Source organism: Quercus lobata, chromosome 7 (genome assembly GCF_001633185.2).
Source record: "Quercus lobata isolate SW786 chromosome 7, ValleyOak3.0 Primary Assembly, whole genome shotgun sequence".
NCBI lineage: Eukaryota > Viridiplantae > Streptophyta > Magnoliopsida > Fagales > Fagaceae > Quercus > Quercus lobata.
In genome coordinates, this window is record NC_044910.1 from 11,620,076 (window position 1) to 11,641,059 (window position 20,984).

The 20,984-nt window shown below is 32.7% G+C and overlaps 1 protein-coding gene across 1 annotated transcript; it reads left to right on the forward strand.

Annotated features, from left to right (window-relative positions):
• Nucleotides 1–15,104: 15,104 nt before the first annotated feature.
• LOC115954203 (3-oxoacyl-[acyl-carrier-protein] reductase FabG-like) lies at nucleotides 15,105–17,015 on the forward strand. The gene is made up of 3 exons (XM_031072114.1): nucleotides 15,105–15,501; nucleotides 15,657–15,886; nucleotides 16,599–17,015. The coding sequence occupies exons 1-3, from the start codon at nucleotides 15,171–15,173 to the stop codon at nucleotides 16,875–16,877; spliced, it is 840 nt and encodes a 279-aa protein (XP_030927974.1). The 5' UTR covers nucleotides 15,105–15,170; the 3' UTR covers nucleotides 16,878–17,015.
• The last annotated feature ends 3,969 nt before the right edge of the window (nucleotides 17,016–20,984 follow it).

Genomic DNA, 20,984 nt, shown 5'->3' on the forward strand with positions numbered 1-20,984 from the left:
ATAATTTTTAAATGTGCGAATAGTGCTGTGGGACCTAGTTTTAAAGGAAAGTTTGCTGAAATCTGTACTATGCACGGGACCCACACGAAACACCAAACACAACTGAAAATTTCATTCTCAGTGTCCAAACTCACACTAATATAAGTGGTGTTAATCATAAACTCATTTGAGAATATATTAACATAATAAGAACATATTAGTGGTATCTCATATTTTGGTTCAAATCCCTATCCCTCATTATCTACTTATCGAAATAATAATAACAACAATAAAAAATTCCGTTAGCAATTATTTGACTAAACATAAAAAGCAAACAAAACCAGTTAATTGATATCATCTCCACCATGCAGTTTTCTTCTCCTCTGTTTCTTTCACTTGTATTATTAGTATGCTCAAACCCCATTTTCTTTCTTTATTTTTTCATTGGTAAATTTAATTTTCTAAAAATTTGGGGTATGTTTAATTTAAGCATAATTTTTTTTTTATTATAAAAGGTTCATTTTTTGGTTGGGTAAAAACATAAAACTTAAGTAAAATTTTTTAAGTATATTCCCAAATTTAAATTAAAACTTACAATTATATTATATTAATTGTCCTTAAAAAAGAAAATACCAATAATTTTTTATCGGTCAATAAAAGCCATATATTTAAATTTAATCATAAAAAAGCCTAATCAATTTACTGTAATTTTTTTTTTAGAGATAATTACAATATGCTGCTAATCCCGCAGTTCGAAATCTTTCCCTTCTCAACCTTCAAGTATTTTGTGTATGAGGAGATATTAATCACTAATAATGGGAAAAAATAAATGTATCAGGTGCATTGCAAATGTAATCAATCACTTTTTAAGAGTTGTAAAAAGTGATTTTCAATCACAACTATTAAATTAAAGATATTAAAAGAACTTAAACAGTTAATAAAGTAAAAAGAATTTGTTAGAAAAAAGTAGGTAAATACTAGATACCCACCTAATCTTTTTTTTTTTTTTAAGAAGAAAATACCCACAAAATCTTAATACAAATAAAGTTATAAAAAAATGTTAACTTTCTCATAAAATATGGGGCTTTCTCGTCATAAAGAAAGCTGTACCCATACTTGACTAGACATGAATTAAGATTTGCAAAGAAAAGTTGCTAACACATGTTAGCCTTTAGCTTCCAACTTTTTCTTTCTATCACGTTTTTGCTTGTATCATTCACTTTCATTCATTTGGTAAGACTGTAGTAGTGGTGTCGAAACCAACCCGCCAACTGACCCATCCAGCTAACCCGACCGACCCGATCTGAGAACCAGTCGACCCGATGCTGGTGACTGGTTGGCGGCGGGTCGCCGCCCCCAGAACCCGAGATCGGCAGGTCAGTTGACGGATCTAAACATGAAAACCCAAAAAAACTGATCCGATCGTATTACACCAGAAAAAGTCGTCGTTTTCCATCGATGGGAGCCTTTTCACTGGTGGTTTTAGTCCGATTAGTCAAGAAATGGCTAGATCTCGTCGAGATCCAGCCAAATTTTAGCATATCCGGCCCGATTTGGTACAGATCCAATGGATTTCATCAGATTCTAGCATCATTTTGCAACTTTCAACCCTGACCGAGAACCGATTGGTCTCCGGGGAGGTCCGACGACCTAAACTGACCCCTTTTACCGGTTGGCGGCGGGTCTAAAAATGGTAGACCCGAAGTAATCGGGTCGGTACCGGGTTAGGCACAAACCCGACCTGTGGACAGGCCTAAACTATACAATGCGACGGATAATGTACAATGTGACAAATAATGAGCAGTAGAGAGAAAATAATGTTACACGATAAGTAGTAGGTTGTGTTTGGCATTGGATGAAAAAGATTTTTTTTTTTTATTTAGCTTATTTTTGGTACTATTCATGAATTTCATTACACTTTTTGGTACTACTTATGGGTCTTATTGTACTATTTCAGCTAACTTTTAGCTTTATCTACAGTACTTTTAGTAAAAAAAAAAAAATTGTTTTAGCTAAATAAGCTATTCCCAGTGAGACAATAATGATATATATAGTAGTGATGGATGTAATGGGAATAGTAAACATGACGAATGATAAATACTAAATACCCACTATGGTGGTCTTTTTCCACGAACCTGGGCTTTTGGGCCTATACCCCCAATTTACTTATATTCTGGGTTAGGCTTACCCCATAGTGAGAGGTCCAAGAATGGCTCGAAAGGTTGCTGAAAGAGGTAAATTGTTGTCTTTGACCCTAAACTTCTTTGATACTAACCCATTCGAGGCTATGGTTGCGTTTGGCATTGGTTGAAAAAAAAAGTTTTTTTTTTTTTTTACTATTTAGCATATTTTTGTTACTATTCATGGGTTCTACTGTACTATTTCAACTAGATTTTTGTTGAAAAATACATGTTTGTATCACATACAAAACATATGCAATGGAAAATTAACGGATCTACTTCATTCGCAATTGATAACATATACTATGTAAATTTCAGAAGTTAAGAACAAGAGAGTGTACCTTGGTGTAGTGAATTTCAAAACAAAGATTAGAAGTTCTTGAGAACACTTTCAATCTTCACTCTAATTCCACTTGTGCCCAAAAAGTGTGGTCTCTCAATCAGTTTCTATGAATTTGTTCAAGGGAGAATGAGAGAGTGTCTAACTCTCACATACAAACCATTTCATGTTCTTACAAAAATTATGTATGTTTCTCTCCTTACAACTGATTATCTAATTAGGCCAGCCTTTTAGGCCTTTCCAATTGGGTTTTAGAATGTGGCTTAGAGTGGGACCAAAAGGGAACAAATAAGACATTAGCTCCAACGGGCCTTGGGCTTTTCTGTCAACTCTTGACAAGTTCAAAGTTACCATTAATTATATTTAATACCACTATATAAATATAATTGCACTATATGTTTTATTAATAAATTATATCTCAAGACTTTATTGTACATGCAACCCCTTCATAAAATATTTGTAGTAATACAAAGTCATAATATAGATTGCCATTTTGTAGGTTACTACGTCTTAATCTTTGAGTACCCGATTTAATCTTTTAAGTTATTCATTATATATTTATGAAATCCAATTTTATAAATATATACTTTAGTAACTATTTACTAGAGTAGTTAGGCTTAACATTTTGAATGACAAACTCATTAAACTTATCTCAAGGGAATATTGTATATTTCCGTTAAGAGACTATGAATTCCGTCTTAAAAATAAATGTTCCATCAACATTAAATGTAGCTGCCCAATATACTGAGGTTTTGACCGTTACTTTAGATCTCACTCTTAATATATCAAAACAACCTACAGTTCATGATCAGGTCTATTATTCTCTTAGGATTAAGAATTCATGTAAAAAGAAGTCATGAGATTTATTATTCATTTAACAGTCCTTAGGAGAATAATAAATCCCACAACGGTCCAGTTCAATATATCTTAACTTTTAAAATATATCAAAACATCAACTAGAAGTCTCAACTTCCATGATCAAGACAAATCATTTTAGTTGATATGTTATAGTCTTTGCAGATGAAATGCTCAATTTCATCACCGATTACAGATTAAAATTTTGAGTTTACAAAGAATTTGTGATTTATATCTTCTGTGACTTTTCACATAAATCACATACTATGCATCTCATGGACTATATGATAATGTCCGAATATTCATGTTACCATTATTTTAGATAATAATAATAATAATAAAACAACTTTATCAATCACAATATTAAGTCATACATCATGTTATTAAGTTATACATCATGTCATACATAATATCATACATAGCATCATATAATAGGATTTAAGGGCACTAATCCTAACACTTTTAACTTTATCTACAGTACTTTCAGTAAAAAGTTTTCAATTTCAATTAAATAAACTGTTTCCAAATGGACTCGTGTAATGAGAAAATAATGTTTCATATAATAGTGATGGATATAACGGGAATAGTAGACATGGCGAACGGCCGAGTCAATTGTGTTGTTGGCCAAAACGGGTTGGGTTCAAAATTGGTCATTTTAAATGGGTTCAAAATTGGTCAGGCTAATTGGGTTGCAAGCCAACTCGTATTTTCACATGAAAAAAAAAAATTTAAAAAACTTTAAAAAAAATGTCAAATTTTTAGAGAGAATGAATCAAATCAATCAAGGAAACAAATTGTACATATTACCTCTTTTTTTTTTTTTTTTCATTAAGTGGGCACCTACTATTATTAGACTCTCTGTTTTACTATTATACATGTGAAGGAAAAAAACAAACAAATCAAAAAACATAAAACTTTCCATATCCTTCTAGTTCTAATAGTTTTAAGCATGGCCGAAATTCTTTACAGTCATGATAACAAAATCTTCCATATTAATAACTCATAGCCAAAATGCTTATAATTACCGATTTACAACTTGAAAGAGAGACTGATTCTAAGCAGCACAAAAAGTATATATTTTAAATTTTCACACTTTAGATTCAAAATTCACTAATAATATGGACTTTTAAGACTTAGTGTTAGTAACTTAGTCATTGTGATGCCCCAATTTGATTGATTGTGTGATGTGTGTGGGTGTGTGATAAGTCTCACACCGGGTATTTACTAGGTTGAACTGGGCTTTATTAACAACGGTAAGGAGTTTTAATTGTGACTAGTCCTTTTGAGGTATAGCGCAGATGTAGCTAGCGTTTTTCCTTGGGTCGTTACATATGATATCAGAGCCAGGTTGGTAATCCAATGTGGGCTCAGAGACACCACCCCACAAAGTGGGCCCTAACGAGGACGTTAGGGATTTAAGTGGGGGAGATTGTGATGCCCCAATTTGATTGATTATGTGATGTGTGTGGGTGTGTGATGAGTCCCACATCAGGTATTTACTGGGTTGAACTGGGCTTTATTAATAACTGTAAAGAGTTTCAATTGTGACTAGTCCTTTTGAGGTATATCATAGATGTGGCTAGCGCTTTTCCTTGGATCGTTACATATGAACCTGGCTCTGATACCAATACTGTCACGACCCAAATCCATGGAACATGAATTTAGATGCATGACTAACTTATTGAACTTAAATAACTTACTAAACATAATTAATCTAAAATAAATTAAAACTCCAAAGAAATAATACTCTTAAAAACCTCTTACAAAAAATCCAAATTCCACGAATTTAGAATAATCTCCATATGTAACGATTCAAAGAAAAGCGCTAGCTACATCTGCGCTATACCTCAAAAGGACTAGTCACAATTAAAACTCCTTGCAGTTGTTAATAAAGCCCAGTTTAACCCAATAAATACCCGATGTGGGACTCATCACACACCCACACACATCACACAATCAATCAAATTAGGGCATCACAATCTCCCCCACTTAAATCCCTAACGTCCTTGTTAGGGCCCACTTTGTGGGGTGGTGTCTCTGAGCCCACACGGGATTACCGGGCCGGCTCTGATACCATATGTAACAACCCAAGAAAAAGCCCTAGCCACATCTGTGATATACCTCAAAAGGACTAGTCACAATTGAAACTCCTTGTAGTTGTTAATAAAACCCAGTTTAACCCAGTAAATACCCGATGTGGGACTCATCACACACCCAGACACATCACACAATCATTCAAATTGGGGCATCACAATATCCCCCACTTAAATCTTAACGTCCTCATTATGGCCCACTTTGTGGAATAGTGTCTCTGAGCCCACATGGGATTACTGGGCCGGCTCTGATACCATATGTAACAACCCATGGAAAAGTGCTAGCCACATATGCGCTACACCTCAAAAGGACTAGCCACAATTGAGACTCCTTGCAGTTGTTAATAAAACCCAGTTCAACCCAGTAAATACCCGATGTGAGACTCATCACACACCCACACACATCACACAATCAATCAAATTTGGGTATCACAGTCATAGTATTTAACTCTACTACCTAGTATTTAACTTAGTGTTAGACGTTTAGTAGAGTAGATGTGTAGTTGTAAATGCTTTTGATTTTTGTATTTTTTTTCCTTTTAATTAACTCTTTTTTTAAAAAATAAATGGAGGCGTGGCCACTACAACTAGTGGCTATTAAATGGCTAGGTAGTGTGAGTGCAGTGTTTTGTACCTTTATGTTTAACCACCTAGCACCTTGGCATGTATTCTAAATATTTTTTTTTTGAGAATTAAAAAAAAAAAGGGTTGGGTCACATTGGCCTGCAAAAAAATGGGTAGGTCATGGGTTGGCCAATTTTTTATTCCGGTCAAAAATTCGAGTTCAACCAGGGTTATAACTTGACCGTTTGGGTCAAGTCAACAAATTTCTGCCCGTTTTGCCATGTCCAAGGGATAGAAAATCGATTATAATTTATCATAATTTGTTGCATATGAGAGTTGTAACAAATGTGTAAAAGTGTGAGTATAAATGTGTAAAATTGTGTGTACAGACGTGAGTAATTCTAATATCACATAAACACCACAATTTTTGCCATAATTATCCTACGTGATAAACTGTGAATGAATACTTGTTACTTTCAAAATTTATCACAATATGCTACATATGACAATTGTGACAAGTGTGTATTCTAACATAAATTACCATAATTTTTGTTACAACTATCGTATGAAATAGACATTGATGGACTGTATATTACTTTCAATACCACTTTTTCTAAAGCTAGTTTTTTTTTTTTTTTTTTTTTTTTTTTTTTTTTTTTTTTTTTTTTAAATTACACTTTACCCACCTGTGATTTGCCCAAAAAACACTTTGCCTACTTGTGGTTTAAAAATTTGCATTTTACTCACCTGAAGTTAGTTTCGTTTGTCTCCCATTACCTACCTCTGTTAAAAATAGGGGATAAATTTGTATTTTTGTTACATTTTTATGTCTCTCTCCTCTCAAAACATAAAAAACTAAAAAAAATCAAGGGAAAAGAAGATCTAAAAGTTAGGTCTTGTAAAAATTAAAACCTAACTTTTACATATTCTTTTCATATATATCAACTTTTAATTCTTTTATTTTAACACATTAAAAATTGAAATTATGCATTCTCTCACCTAAACTAGGGAATGGAAAAAAATCAGTTAAGTTCACTGTGTCTTACTCTAAGAAGCACCATGGCCTAAGCTAAATTCACAAACAAAATTCATCTAGACTAACCCAATTGTTTCCTTCAAGCTGACAATAGAAAGAGGATGTTGTGTATCCTGCAATCCCAGACATGAGTCCATATATAACTATCATTGTAGTAAACAAAGCTCCTCGGTTGTACGGATAAAATACACCAACCAATGCAAGCATAAAAATGAAGACCATGCTGGATATACAAACAGTGATGTCATAAACTAAGGGTCTGTTTAGATACCGCTTATTTTGCTGAAAACTGAAAACTTATTACTGAAAATACTGTAGCAAAATAATTTTTAAAAGGCAAAACATTATTGCTGCGTTTTTCACAAGTTGTCTGGTCCATAAACAATGTCATGGTGTTGGATTGTGTGGCCAGATAGCCCACAATATGGATGTTGAACTGTGTGGTTAAATAACCCACAATGTATAATGTGTGTAACTCTTAAAAGAAATTACCTTACACAATATTGTATATGAGATGATTATTATTAATAAAATTATTTGAATAATGGAATTGCATGTTTTGGCCATGATTGGCTGTGTGGGGTTTGACATGGTCGAATATGCAGTTGAGATTTCTCAGGGATAATGAATTGTGAGTGGGGGTAATGACGTGGATAAGATATATGATTTTAACGTTTAAATAAATATCAGAGACTTTAACGTTCATGTCCTAATTTGTAGGAACTGAAATGAATGTTGTCAACTTTTGTGGGTCTTTAAATATCCCACTTGAGATCTCTAGATAAGATAACCACACAAAAATCTTGTAGAGTGAAAAACCCACTACAACCCAAACACTATTTCACATTTATCTCTCTATTTAAATATACGTTTCAGATATTTACTCTTTTAGTTGAATAAGAGTTCTATTTCAATTTTTTGCTTCATTGGTATCAAAGCTTTGAAGCAAGTCCATTTTCCCAATGTAGCCGTGCAAGTATTTTATTTTTTGAATCCAACTTCTTTTCATTTGGGTATTTGCTTTACTCCACGGGCCTACGAAGGAAGAAAATCTCATCAATGTTTTTTGGAGTATTGCTACTATTGTGAAGAACAAGTTTGTTAGAGAGAAAAGGTTGCATTGCCATGGACAAGTAGATTTTGTGATTGGGTGGGACTCTTGCTACGTGGTGTAAGGCCATTGAAATTACTCCAAGATTTTATTTTCATTTAACGTGAAAGCATGGCTGGGCTAAAAAGGGAGTGTTGGAGCAAACATCAGTACAAATTTGGTACACAAATTTATTTTTTGGGTTTCTCCATCACGGTCAGCTTTCTAAACTAAAATCCTTTTAATTCTTATTGATTGATCATGACTAGTAAAGCTGTAAGTCAAAAATTAAGCAAAGCTGAAAAATTAAATGGGGCTAATCATTCTATTTGGAAACGTTGTATCCGTCACATATTCTTTCAAGACAAGGTTGAGTATGTTATTGATATCAGCATTCCAACTCCACCACCTGAAATTCGACTGCTGCTGCAAAAAGAATGTATGAAAAACATTTAGAAGATGATAAAACTGTAGAAATATTTTGCTTACATTCATGGAACTTGACATTGAAATTCTTTTTGAAGAATATACACATACTAAAACCATGTTTGATGCTATTACTGAAACATATCATGCATCTTCTAAAACATACATTCAACTTTTAATTGAGAGATTTAATGGAACCATGATGAATGAAAGTGATAATGTCATTGAACATGTCAGTAATTGCAAAAGAGCTAGCTATCTTAGGAAATCCAATTCTTGATAAGATGAAAGTGTCTACTATTTTGCATAGTTTTCCTGACTCATGGGATTCTGTAGTGGTAGCTCTAAACTATTCTGCAACCCCTGTGAACATGAAAAACTTACCAACTCTTTTGGGGATAGAAGTAGACAGAAAAAATAAAAAGAATACATCTAAATCTCTCTTAACAATTGCTGCCACTAGTCAACCACCAAAGAATGAAACTCCTAAAAATGACAAGAAAAACTTTTCTGAAAATTTCATAGGCAAAGGAAAGAATTTCAAGAACTATGATAATAATAAAAGGGGTAAGGGAAAGTGTTTTAAGTGTGGAAAAATTGGTCATTATCAAGCTAATTGTCATGAAAATAAAAAAAATAACAAACCTAATTATGGACGTTCCAAGGATATAATTTATGTGGTATCTGAATCTCTGTTAACTGATGTTGACTCTGGAGCATGGTGGGTAGACTTTGCATTGTCACGCCATGTGGCAAAGACAAGAGATTTCTTTGTTGACATGAAAGAGGTTAAAGCCGGTGATCATCATGTATACATGGGCAATAACACATATTGTGATGTGTTAGGCATTGGAATTGTGAAGATCATGATACCTGAGGAAAGAAACCTCTATTTGTTAGATGTACTTTTTGCACCCACCATGAGACGTAATCTCATTTCTATCCCTTGCTTGGATGAAAAAGGTTTTGAGATTCGTTTTTGTTTTGGAAAAGTGTCAATTGGAAAACATGGTAGAATATTAATGTGGGGTATTAAGATGGGTGGTTTGTATCATCTTAATGACATTTCTTTTGCTAATAATAATGCAATAGTTGGTTCTTTGCTTACTTTGATATGTCTATTAATCATTCTTATGCTTATGATAATGCTTGTTTATGTATGGATATCCTTATATATGGCATATGAGATTAGGACACATTAATAAAAATAAAATGAAAAGGATGATTAATATGGGATTAATTCCAAACATGAACATTGTTTTTCCTACTTGTGAACCTTGCATATCTAGTAAAATAGCCAGACTTCCTTTTCCCAAGGGACAAATATCCAATGAATTATTAGCTATTGTACATTCTGATGTATGTGGTCCATTAAATATTAAAACTCATAGGGATATGTTATATTTTGTCACATTCATAGATGATTTTTCTCGATATGGACACATATACTTGATGCATAAAAAATCTGAAGTTTTTGAAAAATTTCAAGAGTACAAAAAGGAAGTTGAAAATCAATTAGGAAGAAATATTATGATACTAAGATCAGATCGTGGGGGAGAGTATATGTTAGATCCATTTAGTGATTTTTTGAAAGAAAATGGAATAATACATCAACTTACTATGAGCTATACACCACAACAAAATGGTGTCCCCGAAAGACATAATAGAACCTTGTTGGACATGGTAAGGTCCATGTTAAGCCATTCTTCATTAGGTTCTATTTCTTGGGGAGAAGTTATTGTAACTGCTATGTTCTTGCTTAATCTAGTTCCTACAAAAATTCATAGTAGAACACCACATGAATTATGGACTGGAAGAAAACCCAATCTACAAAATTTAAAGGTTTGGGGTTCTTCAACTCATATATTAATCCCATCACATTTAAGAAGTAAGTTAGATAGTAAAATTATCAAAGGTACATTTATTGGATATCTTGAAAATTCTAAGGGGTATAGATTTGTTATTCACCATAGTGATGGAACTATTAGTGTAATTGAAAGTAGAGATGCAAGATTCTTAGAAGAAGAAATTGATACAAGAGATCCCAATAAATTAGTAGAATTATTTGAAATTTCTAAGAAGAAGGAAGTGGTCAATAATGAATATGTTATTGTTCCTAATAGTGAAAATCCTCATGATACACTTAGTAGGATTCAAAGAGAAAGAAATCCCCCTACTAAATTAAAAGATTATTTCACTTTTATAAGTGAAGGGGATGTTGAAGACCCTTTAACAATTGAAGAAGCTTTGTCTGCCCCAGATTCATTGAAATGGAAAGAAGCTATTAAGGAAGAATTAGATTCAATAATTAAAAATGATGTGTGGGAAATAGTGGAATTGCCTAAAAATAGGAAAGCAATTGGTAGTAAATGGATATTAAAGAGAAAGTTTAAGTGTGATGGTAGTATTGAAAAATATAAAGCTAGATTAGTGGCAAAAGGATTCACACAAAAACCTAGTATAAACTATGAGGAAACATATTCTCCTGTTGCTAAATTCACTTCCATTAGAATTTTAATGTCCATTGTTGCTACCTTAGATTTAGAATTATATCAAACGGATGTTAAAACTACTTTTCTAAATGGAGAACTAAAGGAAGAAATTTTTATGCAACAACCCGATGGTTATAAAGTTATGGGTCAAGAAAATAAAGCGTATAAGCTTAAGAAATCATTGTATGGTTTGAAACAAGTATCAAGACAATGGTATTACACTTTTCATAATGCAATTGTTAAATTTTGTTTTAGAGCTAATGATTATGATCATTGTGTATATCATTGGAATAGTGGGAGTGATTTTATAATTTTATCTTTGTATGTTGATGATATTTTGATTGCTGGTAATCATATTGAATCTATATGTGAAGTTAAAGATTTTCTAAAATCCCAATTTGAAAAGAAAGATTTGGGTGAAGCTTCCTATGTGTTAAGAATTCAAATTATGAGAGATAGAAAATCAAGAATACTTCAATTATCTCAAGAACAATACATTGATAAAATTTTTAAAAGATTTTATATGGATAGTTCAAATCCAATTGATACTCCTATACATAAACAAACCAAATTGTCTAAGAAAATGTGTCCTATAAATGATGAAGAGAAAAGAAAATGGGAGCATAGACCTTATGCTCAAGTTGTTGGTAGCATAATGTATGCCATGCTATGTACCAGATATGACCTAAGCTTTGCTGTAAGCCTTGTGAGTAGATTTCAAAGTAATCCCGGTGAGGCCCATTGGGCAATTGTTAAAAGAATTTTAAGATATATTAAAGGTACAAAAAGTCATAAAATGACTTATAGTGAAAAACATTTGAAAGTTATTGGATATTCAGATGCTGATTTCTCTAGTGACACAAATGATGGGAAATGCAAATCAGGTTACATATTCCTCCTTGGAGGAGGAGCTATTTCCTGGTGTAGTAAAAAACAAAGTTGTGTAGCTAAAATCACTACGGAAGCAGAATTTATAGCATGAAGTAGTGCTATATTAGAAGCTGCCTGGATAAAAGACTTTCTTAAAAGTTTAAATATAAAAGAAATACTAGATGAGCCTATAAAAGTTATTTGTGATAACCAAGCTGCAATATGCACCATAAAGAGTGGTGAGCTTGGTACAAGAGGTAAACATATTGAACATCATTATTATTATATTTTTGATATGGTACAGAAAAATGAAATTCTTATAGAATATGCATCAACAAAGGAGATGGTGGCGGATCCGTTGACAAAGGCATTTGCTACAGAAAGTTTCAAGGGACATGTCCGTATCATGGGAGATATTGAATAATTATTGTACATCTCAAATTATTTGGCCAGGTGGGAGATGTTGGATTGTGTGGCCAAATAGCCCACAATATGGATGTTGATCTGTGTGGTTAAATAACCCACAATGTGTACATGTGTACTTCTCAGAAGAAATTACCTGACACAATATTGTATATGAGATGATTATTATTAATAAAATTGTTTGAATAATGGAATTGCATGTTTTGACCATGATTGGCTGTATGGTCAAATATGCAGTTGAGATTTCTCAGAGATAATGAGTTGTGAGTGGGGGCAGTGAGGTGGATAAGAGATCTGATTTTAACGTTTAAATAAATGTTAGAGACTTTAGTGTTCATGTCCTAATTTATAGGAGCTAAAATGAACGTTGACAACTTTTGTGTATCTTTAAATATCTCACTTGAGATCTCTAGATAAAATAACCACACAAAAATCTTGTAGAGTGAAAAACCTATTGCAACCCAAACACTACTTCACTCTTATCTCTTCATTTAAATATACGTTTCAGATATTTAGAGGCTGTTTGGATGACCTATTTTCATAACTCAATTCTTAGTTTCCATAACTTATAACTCAAAAATGGTGGGACCCATAGCTCAATATCCATTTGGCGCACGATAACTCTATTTCTATTACTCAATTCTCTGATTTTTGAGTTATGAGTTATGGAAACTGAAAACACATTTTAGCTGTTTTCAGTTTCCATAACTCATAACTCAATGACATTTCCATAAATAACACTACATGGAGAGACCCACTGTCAGTCACAACCGCAACTTTTGACCATTTTTTTTTCTTTCTTCACTGGGTTTGGTGCGTGCGTTCTTCATGTTCTTTTTTTTCTTTTTCCTTTCACACTAGTGGCTTCTTCATGTTCTTCACTGGGTTTAGTTCTTTCTCTCTTTTTTTTTTTTCTTTTTTTTTTTGTTCTTTCACTGGGTTCTTTTTTTAGTTGGGTTTTTCTAGGTTCAGTTCTTTTTATTTTATTTTATATTGGGTTCGATGAGTTTGGGTACTGAAAAAAAGAAAAAAAAGAAAAAGAAAAAGAAGCTACACCGAGTGATAGGTATGGGACCCACAAATAGTGTAAAAAATATTGAGTGATGGAAATTGAGTAATGGTGCCAAACAGGTGTGAAAAATTAAGTGATGAGTAATGAGTGATAAGTAATAAGTTACGAGTGATGAAAATTGAGTGACGAAAATTGAGTAATGAAATTTTTGCATCCAAACAACTTCTTACTCTTTTAGTGTTTTAGTTGAATATGAGTTCTATTTTAATTTGAGTTCTGTTTCAATTTTTTGCTTCACGTGGGACCAAAAAAAAAAAGGCAAAACGTACAAACATATGTTGTCAAACGCACTAAGCTTCATGAATTTGAATAAAATATAAAAATAAAAAGATCCTTACGGAGTTTAATTGAATAAGAGTTCTATTTTAATTTGAGTTCTGTTTCAATTTTTTGCTTCACGTGGGACCCAAAAATATAAAACGCAAAACGCACAAACATCTGTTGGCGAACGCACTAAGCTTCATGAATTTGAATAAACTATAAAAATAAAAAGATCCTTACGGAGTGAACAACTTGCTGCCAAAACCAAGGGCAGCACAAACATCTGTTGGCAAATGCACAGCTTCATGAATTTGAATAAAATATAAAAATAAAAAGATCCTTACGGAGTGAATAACTGGCTGCCAAAACCAAGGGCAGCAGCAAACAAGGATTTGTACTTTGGGAACCGGAAAACATCACCATGAATGTATTTCCATCCTTTCTCTTCTTGGTCGTCAGTTGTTACTTCATCTTGATACCTATTCAGAAATTAAGCCGACAGAGTACAAAAGTTAAAGCAATTAAAAGAACATCAAAGTTTTATTATTAGTATCAACGTCTAGCTACATGTTCACAGCATATCTATTGTCGGTTGTTTAGCTAGCTTATTTTTTATCAATTTATTTTATTATTTAGCTTATTTTTACTATTATTCATGAATTTTATTGCATTTTTTGGTACTATTTATAAGTATCACTGTACTATTTCAACTAACATTTACCTTTATCAACTAATATTTACCTTTATCTACAGTACTTTTAACCAAAAAAAAAAAAAATAGTAAAATAAACGGATCTCAAACAGTCCCTCACTTCATGAATTCATTCTTCAAGACTCGCACAAAACAGTCACACAAAGGTTATTCCAAGTTTTTTTTTTTTTTTTTTTTTTTTTTCCATTCTCTGATTCACGTGAGGAATCACACAATTTCAATTTTTAATGTATTGAAATAAAAGATCTAAAAGTTGATCTATATGAAAAGAATATGTAAAAGTTGGATTTTTAATTTTTACAAAACCTAATTTTTAGATTTTCTTTTTCCTTGATTTTTTTAATTTTTTATGTTTTGAAAGGAAAGAGACATAAAAAGGTAACAAAAATAAAAATTTATCTCCTGTTTTAATAAAAGTGGATAACAAGAGACAAACAGAACTAATCTCAGATGAATACAATGCCAATTTTTAAACTACAGATAAATAAAGTGTTTTTGAACAGACCACAAATGTAATTTCTTTTCTTTTCCTTTTTTTTCTTTTTTTTGTCCTTTCATTTTCCTTTTCGAGGTACTAGAAGTTGTTGGTTTTGGCACCAAAAAGCTGGCCAGTTACATCAATTCTCACTCATTGCATCTTTCTACGTTCTTAAAACGGTAGTACGTAAATTCTTCTAATGCTTATATAAATCTCAAACCATTCAGTATTATAACTAGAGAAAACCAACAGAGTTTGGTGATAACTGATAACTAGAGAAAACCAACAGAGTCACAGAAATGGCAGCATTGGCGTTGGAGGAATGGGGAGACCTAGAGGGAAAAGTGGTGATGGTGACTGGAGCTTCCTCAGGCCTCGGTCTTGGCTTCTGTCTTGACCTTGCTAAAGCTGGCTGCAAGATCATTGCCGCTGCTCGACGTGTCGATCGACTCCAATCACTCTGTCATCAAATCAATCACCTCTCTTCTTCTTCTTCTTCAAGCTCCCCAAGAGCTGTGGCTGTGGAGCTCGACCTCACTGCCGATGGACCCACCATCGAGAAGTCTGTACAGAAGGCTTGGGATGTGTTTGGCCATATCCACGCCCTGGTCAATAATGCCGGATTTCGAGGTACGTAGGAATATGTTCGATCTTACTTTGTCATGTAGGAATCGAGTGGGTCGTTCTGATTGTTAACATTGGATGCCAACCTGTCTGTTTTTGTTATTTGATTGTTGAAGGTTATTGTTGATAGATATTTCAAACTCTTATGTGATGTACATTAGGTACTATAAGATCTCCATTAGAATTGTCTGAGGAGGAGTGGAATAAGGTTCTCAAAACAAATTTAACAGGAACCTGGTTGGTGTCAAAATACATCGGCATACGCATGCGCGATGCAGAGCAAGGAGGATCAATCATAAACATATCTTCTATTGCTGCTCTCGACCGTGGGCAATCGCCTGGAGGTGTGGCCTATGGTTCTTCAAAGGCAGGCCTAAACACCTTGACAAAGGTAATGTTGATTGCCATGCAACTCTTCCAAAATATAGGGGTAATACCATTGTCATGTTTTATAATTGTTTGGAAACAAAATAATTACTATAAGATGAAAAATCGTAATCGTAATAGAAAAAGAAAAAGTTCACTTCAATTATTTTAACAGTAGGTAAACAAATGTATGCTTCTTTTTTACCATTTGGAGACAAAAAAATAAAAGAGTACAGAACCAATTTCCAAGAGAGGCAGCTAGATAGTAGACACACAAATGAAGACTAGAGATTCTCTTCGGGTCAGGCATTTTCAACTGCAAGTCCAAAAGATTTTCACATTAATCCACTTTGGAATTGAGTGTCAGAACAGACATAATTACCATCATACTGTATTTTCATGAAATTGGGACAGGTGTATTATGTCCGCTGACTGTTTGCCTAGATGTCTTTTTCTGTAACTATATGATGAACACATCAAAAATTTAATATTTATGGAATACACTGCACTTATTTGGAGCTAAGAGTCAGTCTCTTTTAAGTCTTTGCCCATAGGAAATGTATTCTAATCAATTATCAGACTTAGACTAGTTTGTCTTTTATTTCAACTTTTGTGCCTCCTACTTTTATATAAGAGTGCTGCATAATATATGTTTGTGTGTGTGTTGTGTTGTGTTGTGTTGATTTTGTTCTTCTTGTCACTATTTTTCCATATAATGATGGTTCTACTTATAACAGATCATGGCCCTGGAATTGGGTGTATACAAAATTAGAGTGAATTCTATATCACCTGGCATTTTCAAATCTGAAATTACTCAAGGTCTTATGCAAAGAGATTGGCTGCCTAAAGTGGTAAGGAAAACCGTCCCTTTAAGAGAAATGGGCACCGCAGATCCAGCATTGACATCACTTATTCGATACTTAATACATGACTCTTCTGAATATGCTTCGGGCAACCTGTTCATTGTTGATGCTGGTGCCACCTTACCAGGTGTCCCTATTTACTCTTCCCTTTGAAAGCCATGTAATGTAATGAGATAGAATTGTCCTTTTTTTTTTTTTTTTTTTTGGGTTTTTTATCCTGTGCAGAATTTTCTATCTATGGCAGTTATTTATGATCACCATAAGGGGCGGTTGGATTGCCGTGGTATGATAGTACGCCATAATATTATATTATTGTAATATTACATGAATGTAATTTCAATACAAGAATACAATATTATATTATTTAGAAAAGTGATAAGATTAAGATGATGTGATATATTTTGTAATTTTAAATTATAGTAATGTTAAAAAAAATAAAATAAACCAAAAATTTTAATGTCACATCATGGTAATATGCATTACATCAGAGGTATATCCCAGTGAACCACACGTCCATTCTGGGTATGGGTAATTGTTCTACATTGTTTAAGAGAGAGTGTGTTGTGAGTAGTATAATTTGTCATATCCTCTCTTAAAAGTTACCTTGGCTTTTGAGTGGAGTTGTAGTGTACATTTTTATTAGAACTTGTTTCCCTCTCCCTTGTATGTGTGTTTGTTTCTCCAAAAAAAAAAAAATCAAAAATTATTTTATTAAACAAAAAATGGCAAGGAATTTTTTTTATTATATATATATATATATATAAAAATTATTACCAAAAAAAAAACCTATTCCACGTCATTCAGACGGCAAGGATCTATTTGCTATAATTAATTGAAATGAATATAAAGAATAATAGACCACAATCACTCTGCAGTTTATACTCAAAAAAAAAAAAAAAAAAAAATAGACCACAATCGCAGCATAGAAAATACTCGTATTTAACTTTGTCAAGTAAGGACCAATTTAATATTTTATATACCTTGATTTTATTCCATGGTAAAGTCTATTGCAACCAATCTTGGAAAAGAATAAATACAAATAAAAAAAACACGTAACCCTACAAAGGCCTATAAATTTAGGGCTTTAATTGGGCTTGGATCTTCCAATGGGCCGATTTCTTGACCGAAGTTATGGCATGGCATTAACAACTTTATGAACATGATTTTATAGTTAAAGAAGCAATAGTAGATTTTTACTCTAGGAGAATGATTAATAAATCAATTAGAATGATTAAGGCTAAGAGAAGTGTTACATTCACAACAGATCTTAAGTGATAAGTTGTTACAAGTTTTTAATTTAAATTCACTACTGAAATTACTTTCTTGCTCATTAGTAACAACCTACCATCTAAAATTTGTTGTGAAAATTTTGTAGACGTAGCATTTCCCTTAAAGCTAGCGACATTACAAAATTCAGATAATGTCATTAAATTACAAGATTTTCACTTCAAAATTGGCATCTGTAAGACTTAGAGGGAGTTTGGATTCGAATTCTAAGTGGCTGCGTTTGCGTTTTCTGACTTTTTTTTTCTTTTTTTTGTTCCAACCGTACTATTTGACCAAGTCAACCACGAACAGTGCTGGATGCACTGTTCACGAACTCACAAATTCCACTTTTCAGTCACTTTTTCATTAAAAATGGATCCTACAATACTATTTACACATTTAAAAATTATTTTGCTACAGTGTTTTCAGTTTTCAGTTTTTAATTTCAGCAAAATAAGTTTTATCCAAATAGACCCTTAGTAGATTATCCTTAGATATGGTCATAACTTGTAGGAGTTGGTTTCGCTTGACCCCAGATAGCTTCATTTGGTGCTAACTTATAAGTTTGCACTAATAAGTTTCCTCAAATATTTCCTTATTGATATTTTATATCTAAACACATTGGTGATAATGTTACGTGTGGCTTGCCGTTGGTCTACGAATAAGTGACCAAGTCCTACTAGGACTCTTGTTATTGGATTACTCTCAAACTAATAGCCAGCCGTATTAGGAAATCCAAGTTAAACTTGGAATTGTTATTTGGCACCACTTGGTCACTTATGCGGCTATCGTTCTGTGTGTTAAAAGTGCCGCAACTTTGAGGACTTCTAGAAGAGTTTTCTTTATTCTTTGTGTGAGATAGCTCTTTGGTGTACTTTTCTTGGGTCCAGTGAGAGTACTACTATTGTAATCTTCCTCCTTTATTAGTGAAATTTTTCCTTGACACCGCTCGTGGATGTAGGCTTAGGTCGAACCACGTCAATCTTTGTGTTCCTTGTGTGATTGTTTCTTTTATCTTTTTATTTCTATTTTGCATAAGCCCTTTGTTATTTGGATACACATACAACAAATAGATATTAACATTTTCGCTATTCTCAAGAAATTGGTGTCAAAGCTTCTGCTTTTACAACAGATAATAGACTATGTCATGCAATCTAGATCCTCACACCAATTAATAAAAGTACTATGGAGAGTGCATCCCTTTCAAAGATGACATATAAATTGTCTTCACCAGGTGCATACTTGTTAGTTGCATGGATAAGTTCTCCTTAATATTCCTCATCACTAACATAACCCATCAATATAAGCTACTTCTTAAATTTTTTATCATTGATAATTGAAATGTTGTATATGCCCAACTATCTTATAGTTCTTAATACAAGTTCATTAATGGTAATTTCCTTTTGAATATACCTGCTGTAATTTGACAGCTGAATTTCAGTCATTTGACTCATTTTAGAAAGTTGTTATGGAGAAAGTATGTGCACAATCAAAGACCCTTTTAAAGATACTTCACAGGTAGCCTTACCATAAACTGTTTTCTTCCCTAACATGACAATTTAGCCATTTGAGGATGGCAATGAGCTGGGTTTCGTGGGTTGTTCAACTTAACCTGCTAATAGAATGGATTTGGGATTTTACAAATGGATCCTGGGGTTGCATTTTTAAATCCATTAGGGTTTGGTTTTATAGCTTTATAACCAAAACTTGACCCGGTAATTAATTTAAATTACTAAAATATCTGTATTTTTTTTTTCATTTACAAAAATTGTAGGTTTTTCTATAATAAAAAAGAAAAGAAAAGAAAAGAAAATGTAAGAGTGTCTATCCTTCTCTTTTAAGATATTACTTAAGTTTGTGTAAAAGTGGTTAATACTTAAATTTTGTTGAATAGTAGTTTAGATAATCAATTTTTAGGTTAACTCGACTTGATCTGACTCATTTGAATTGACTCATGATAAGATAAACATGATTCTTTGTAGGGGTGGAGCTGGGATTTGATGCTTTGGGAGGGGGGGTTGTCAAATATACACACATATACATACATACATATTATATAAACACATATATGCATAGAGGTATACATATGTGTTTGCTTAAATGCTAGTGAAAAATATCATATTTTCTAAAAAGGGAATAAACCAATTACATATGAATATTATTCACTAAAATAATTTTGGCCTTTTGCGACCATTGTTTTCGCGACGACCAAAAAGTCGTCACTATTAGGCACACATTAGCAACGATAATATATGGCCATCGCTAATAAGTGCATAGTAGCAACAACACTAAGGTAGTTGTTAATAAGTCGTCCCTAACATCGTGGAGGGAATTTTATTTACTTTTGAAAAATGGAGGGAAACTTTTAGTGACGACAATAAATTTTATAGCGATGACATTTGCGTTGCTAAAATAACATTTATTTTAACGACGACACCTATGGTCTTTAATAATGACACAACATGTCATCACAAATATATCTACCAAAATATAATAGAAGGAAAAATTTTCACTCTCAAAAAGTGGCAGGAATTAATGAAAGGAAGTAGATTATATATTAGCGACGAATTAGGTCGTCGCTATTAGGAATCTTTTAATGACGACAAAGAATGTCGTCACTAATATGTGGCCAAAATAATTTTGATATAATATGATTTTCTTTTTTTAATCAAATCCTCCAAAATGCCTCTTAAAATATTTAAAATGACATAATTTCCTTTAAAATATTTGAAATGATTAAATTACAATTTACCTCGTTAAAATGACCAAAATACCCCCAAACTTATACAATGACCAAAATAACCTTGAAACCGCCAAAATAATTAAATACTCTCAAATCCATTAAATAAAAAAAATTAAAAAAACAAAAAAAAAACAAAGAGACAAGGGAGGGCTTGTTGCTTCAAAATACTCTCAAATAATAATTTTACCCATTTGAAACTTGAAATCGATAAAATAACAAAAATCGAGAAAGTTTTGATTTCACTCAAAATA

Bases quoted from the DNA above. Each gene is read 5' to 3' on its own strand.
- LOC115954203 (XM_031072114.1), top strand. From the start codon at position 15,171: ATGGCAGCATTGGCGTTGGAGGAATGGGGAGACCTAGAGGGAAAAGTG. The intron at 15,502-15,656 runs GTACGTAGGAAT...GATGTACATTAG, and splicing joins CAATAATGCCGGATTTCGAG to GTACTATAAGATCTCCATTA. The intron at 15,887-16,598 runs GTAATGTTGATT...TACTTATAACAG, and splicing joins GCCTAAACACCTTGACAAAG to ATCATGGCCCTGGAATTGGG.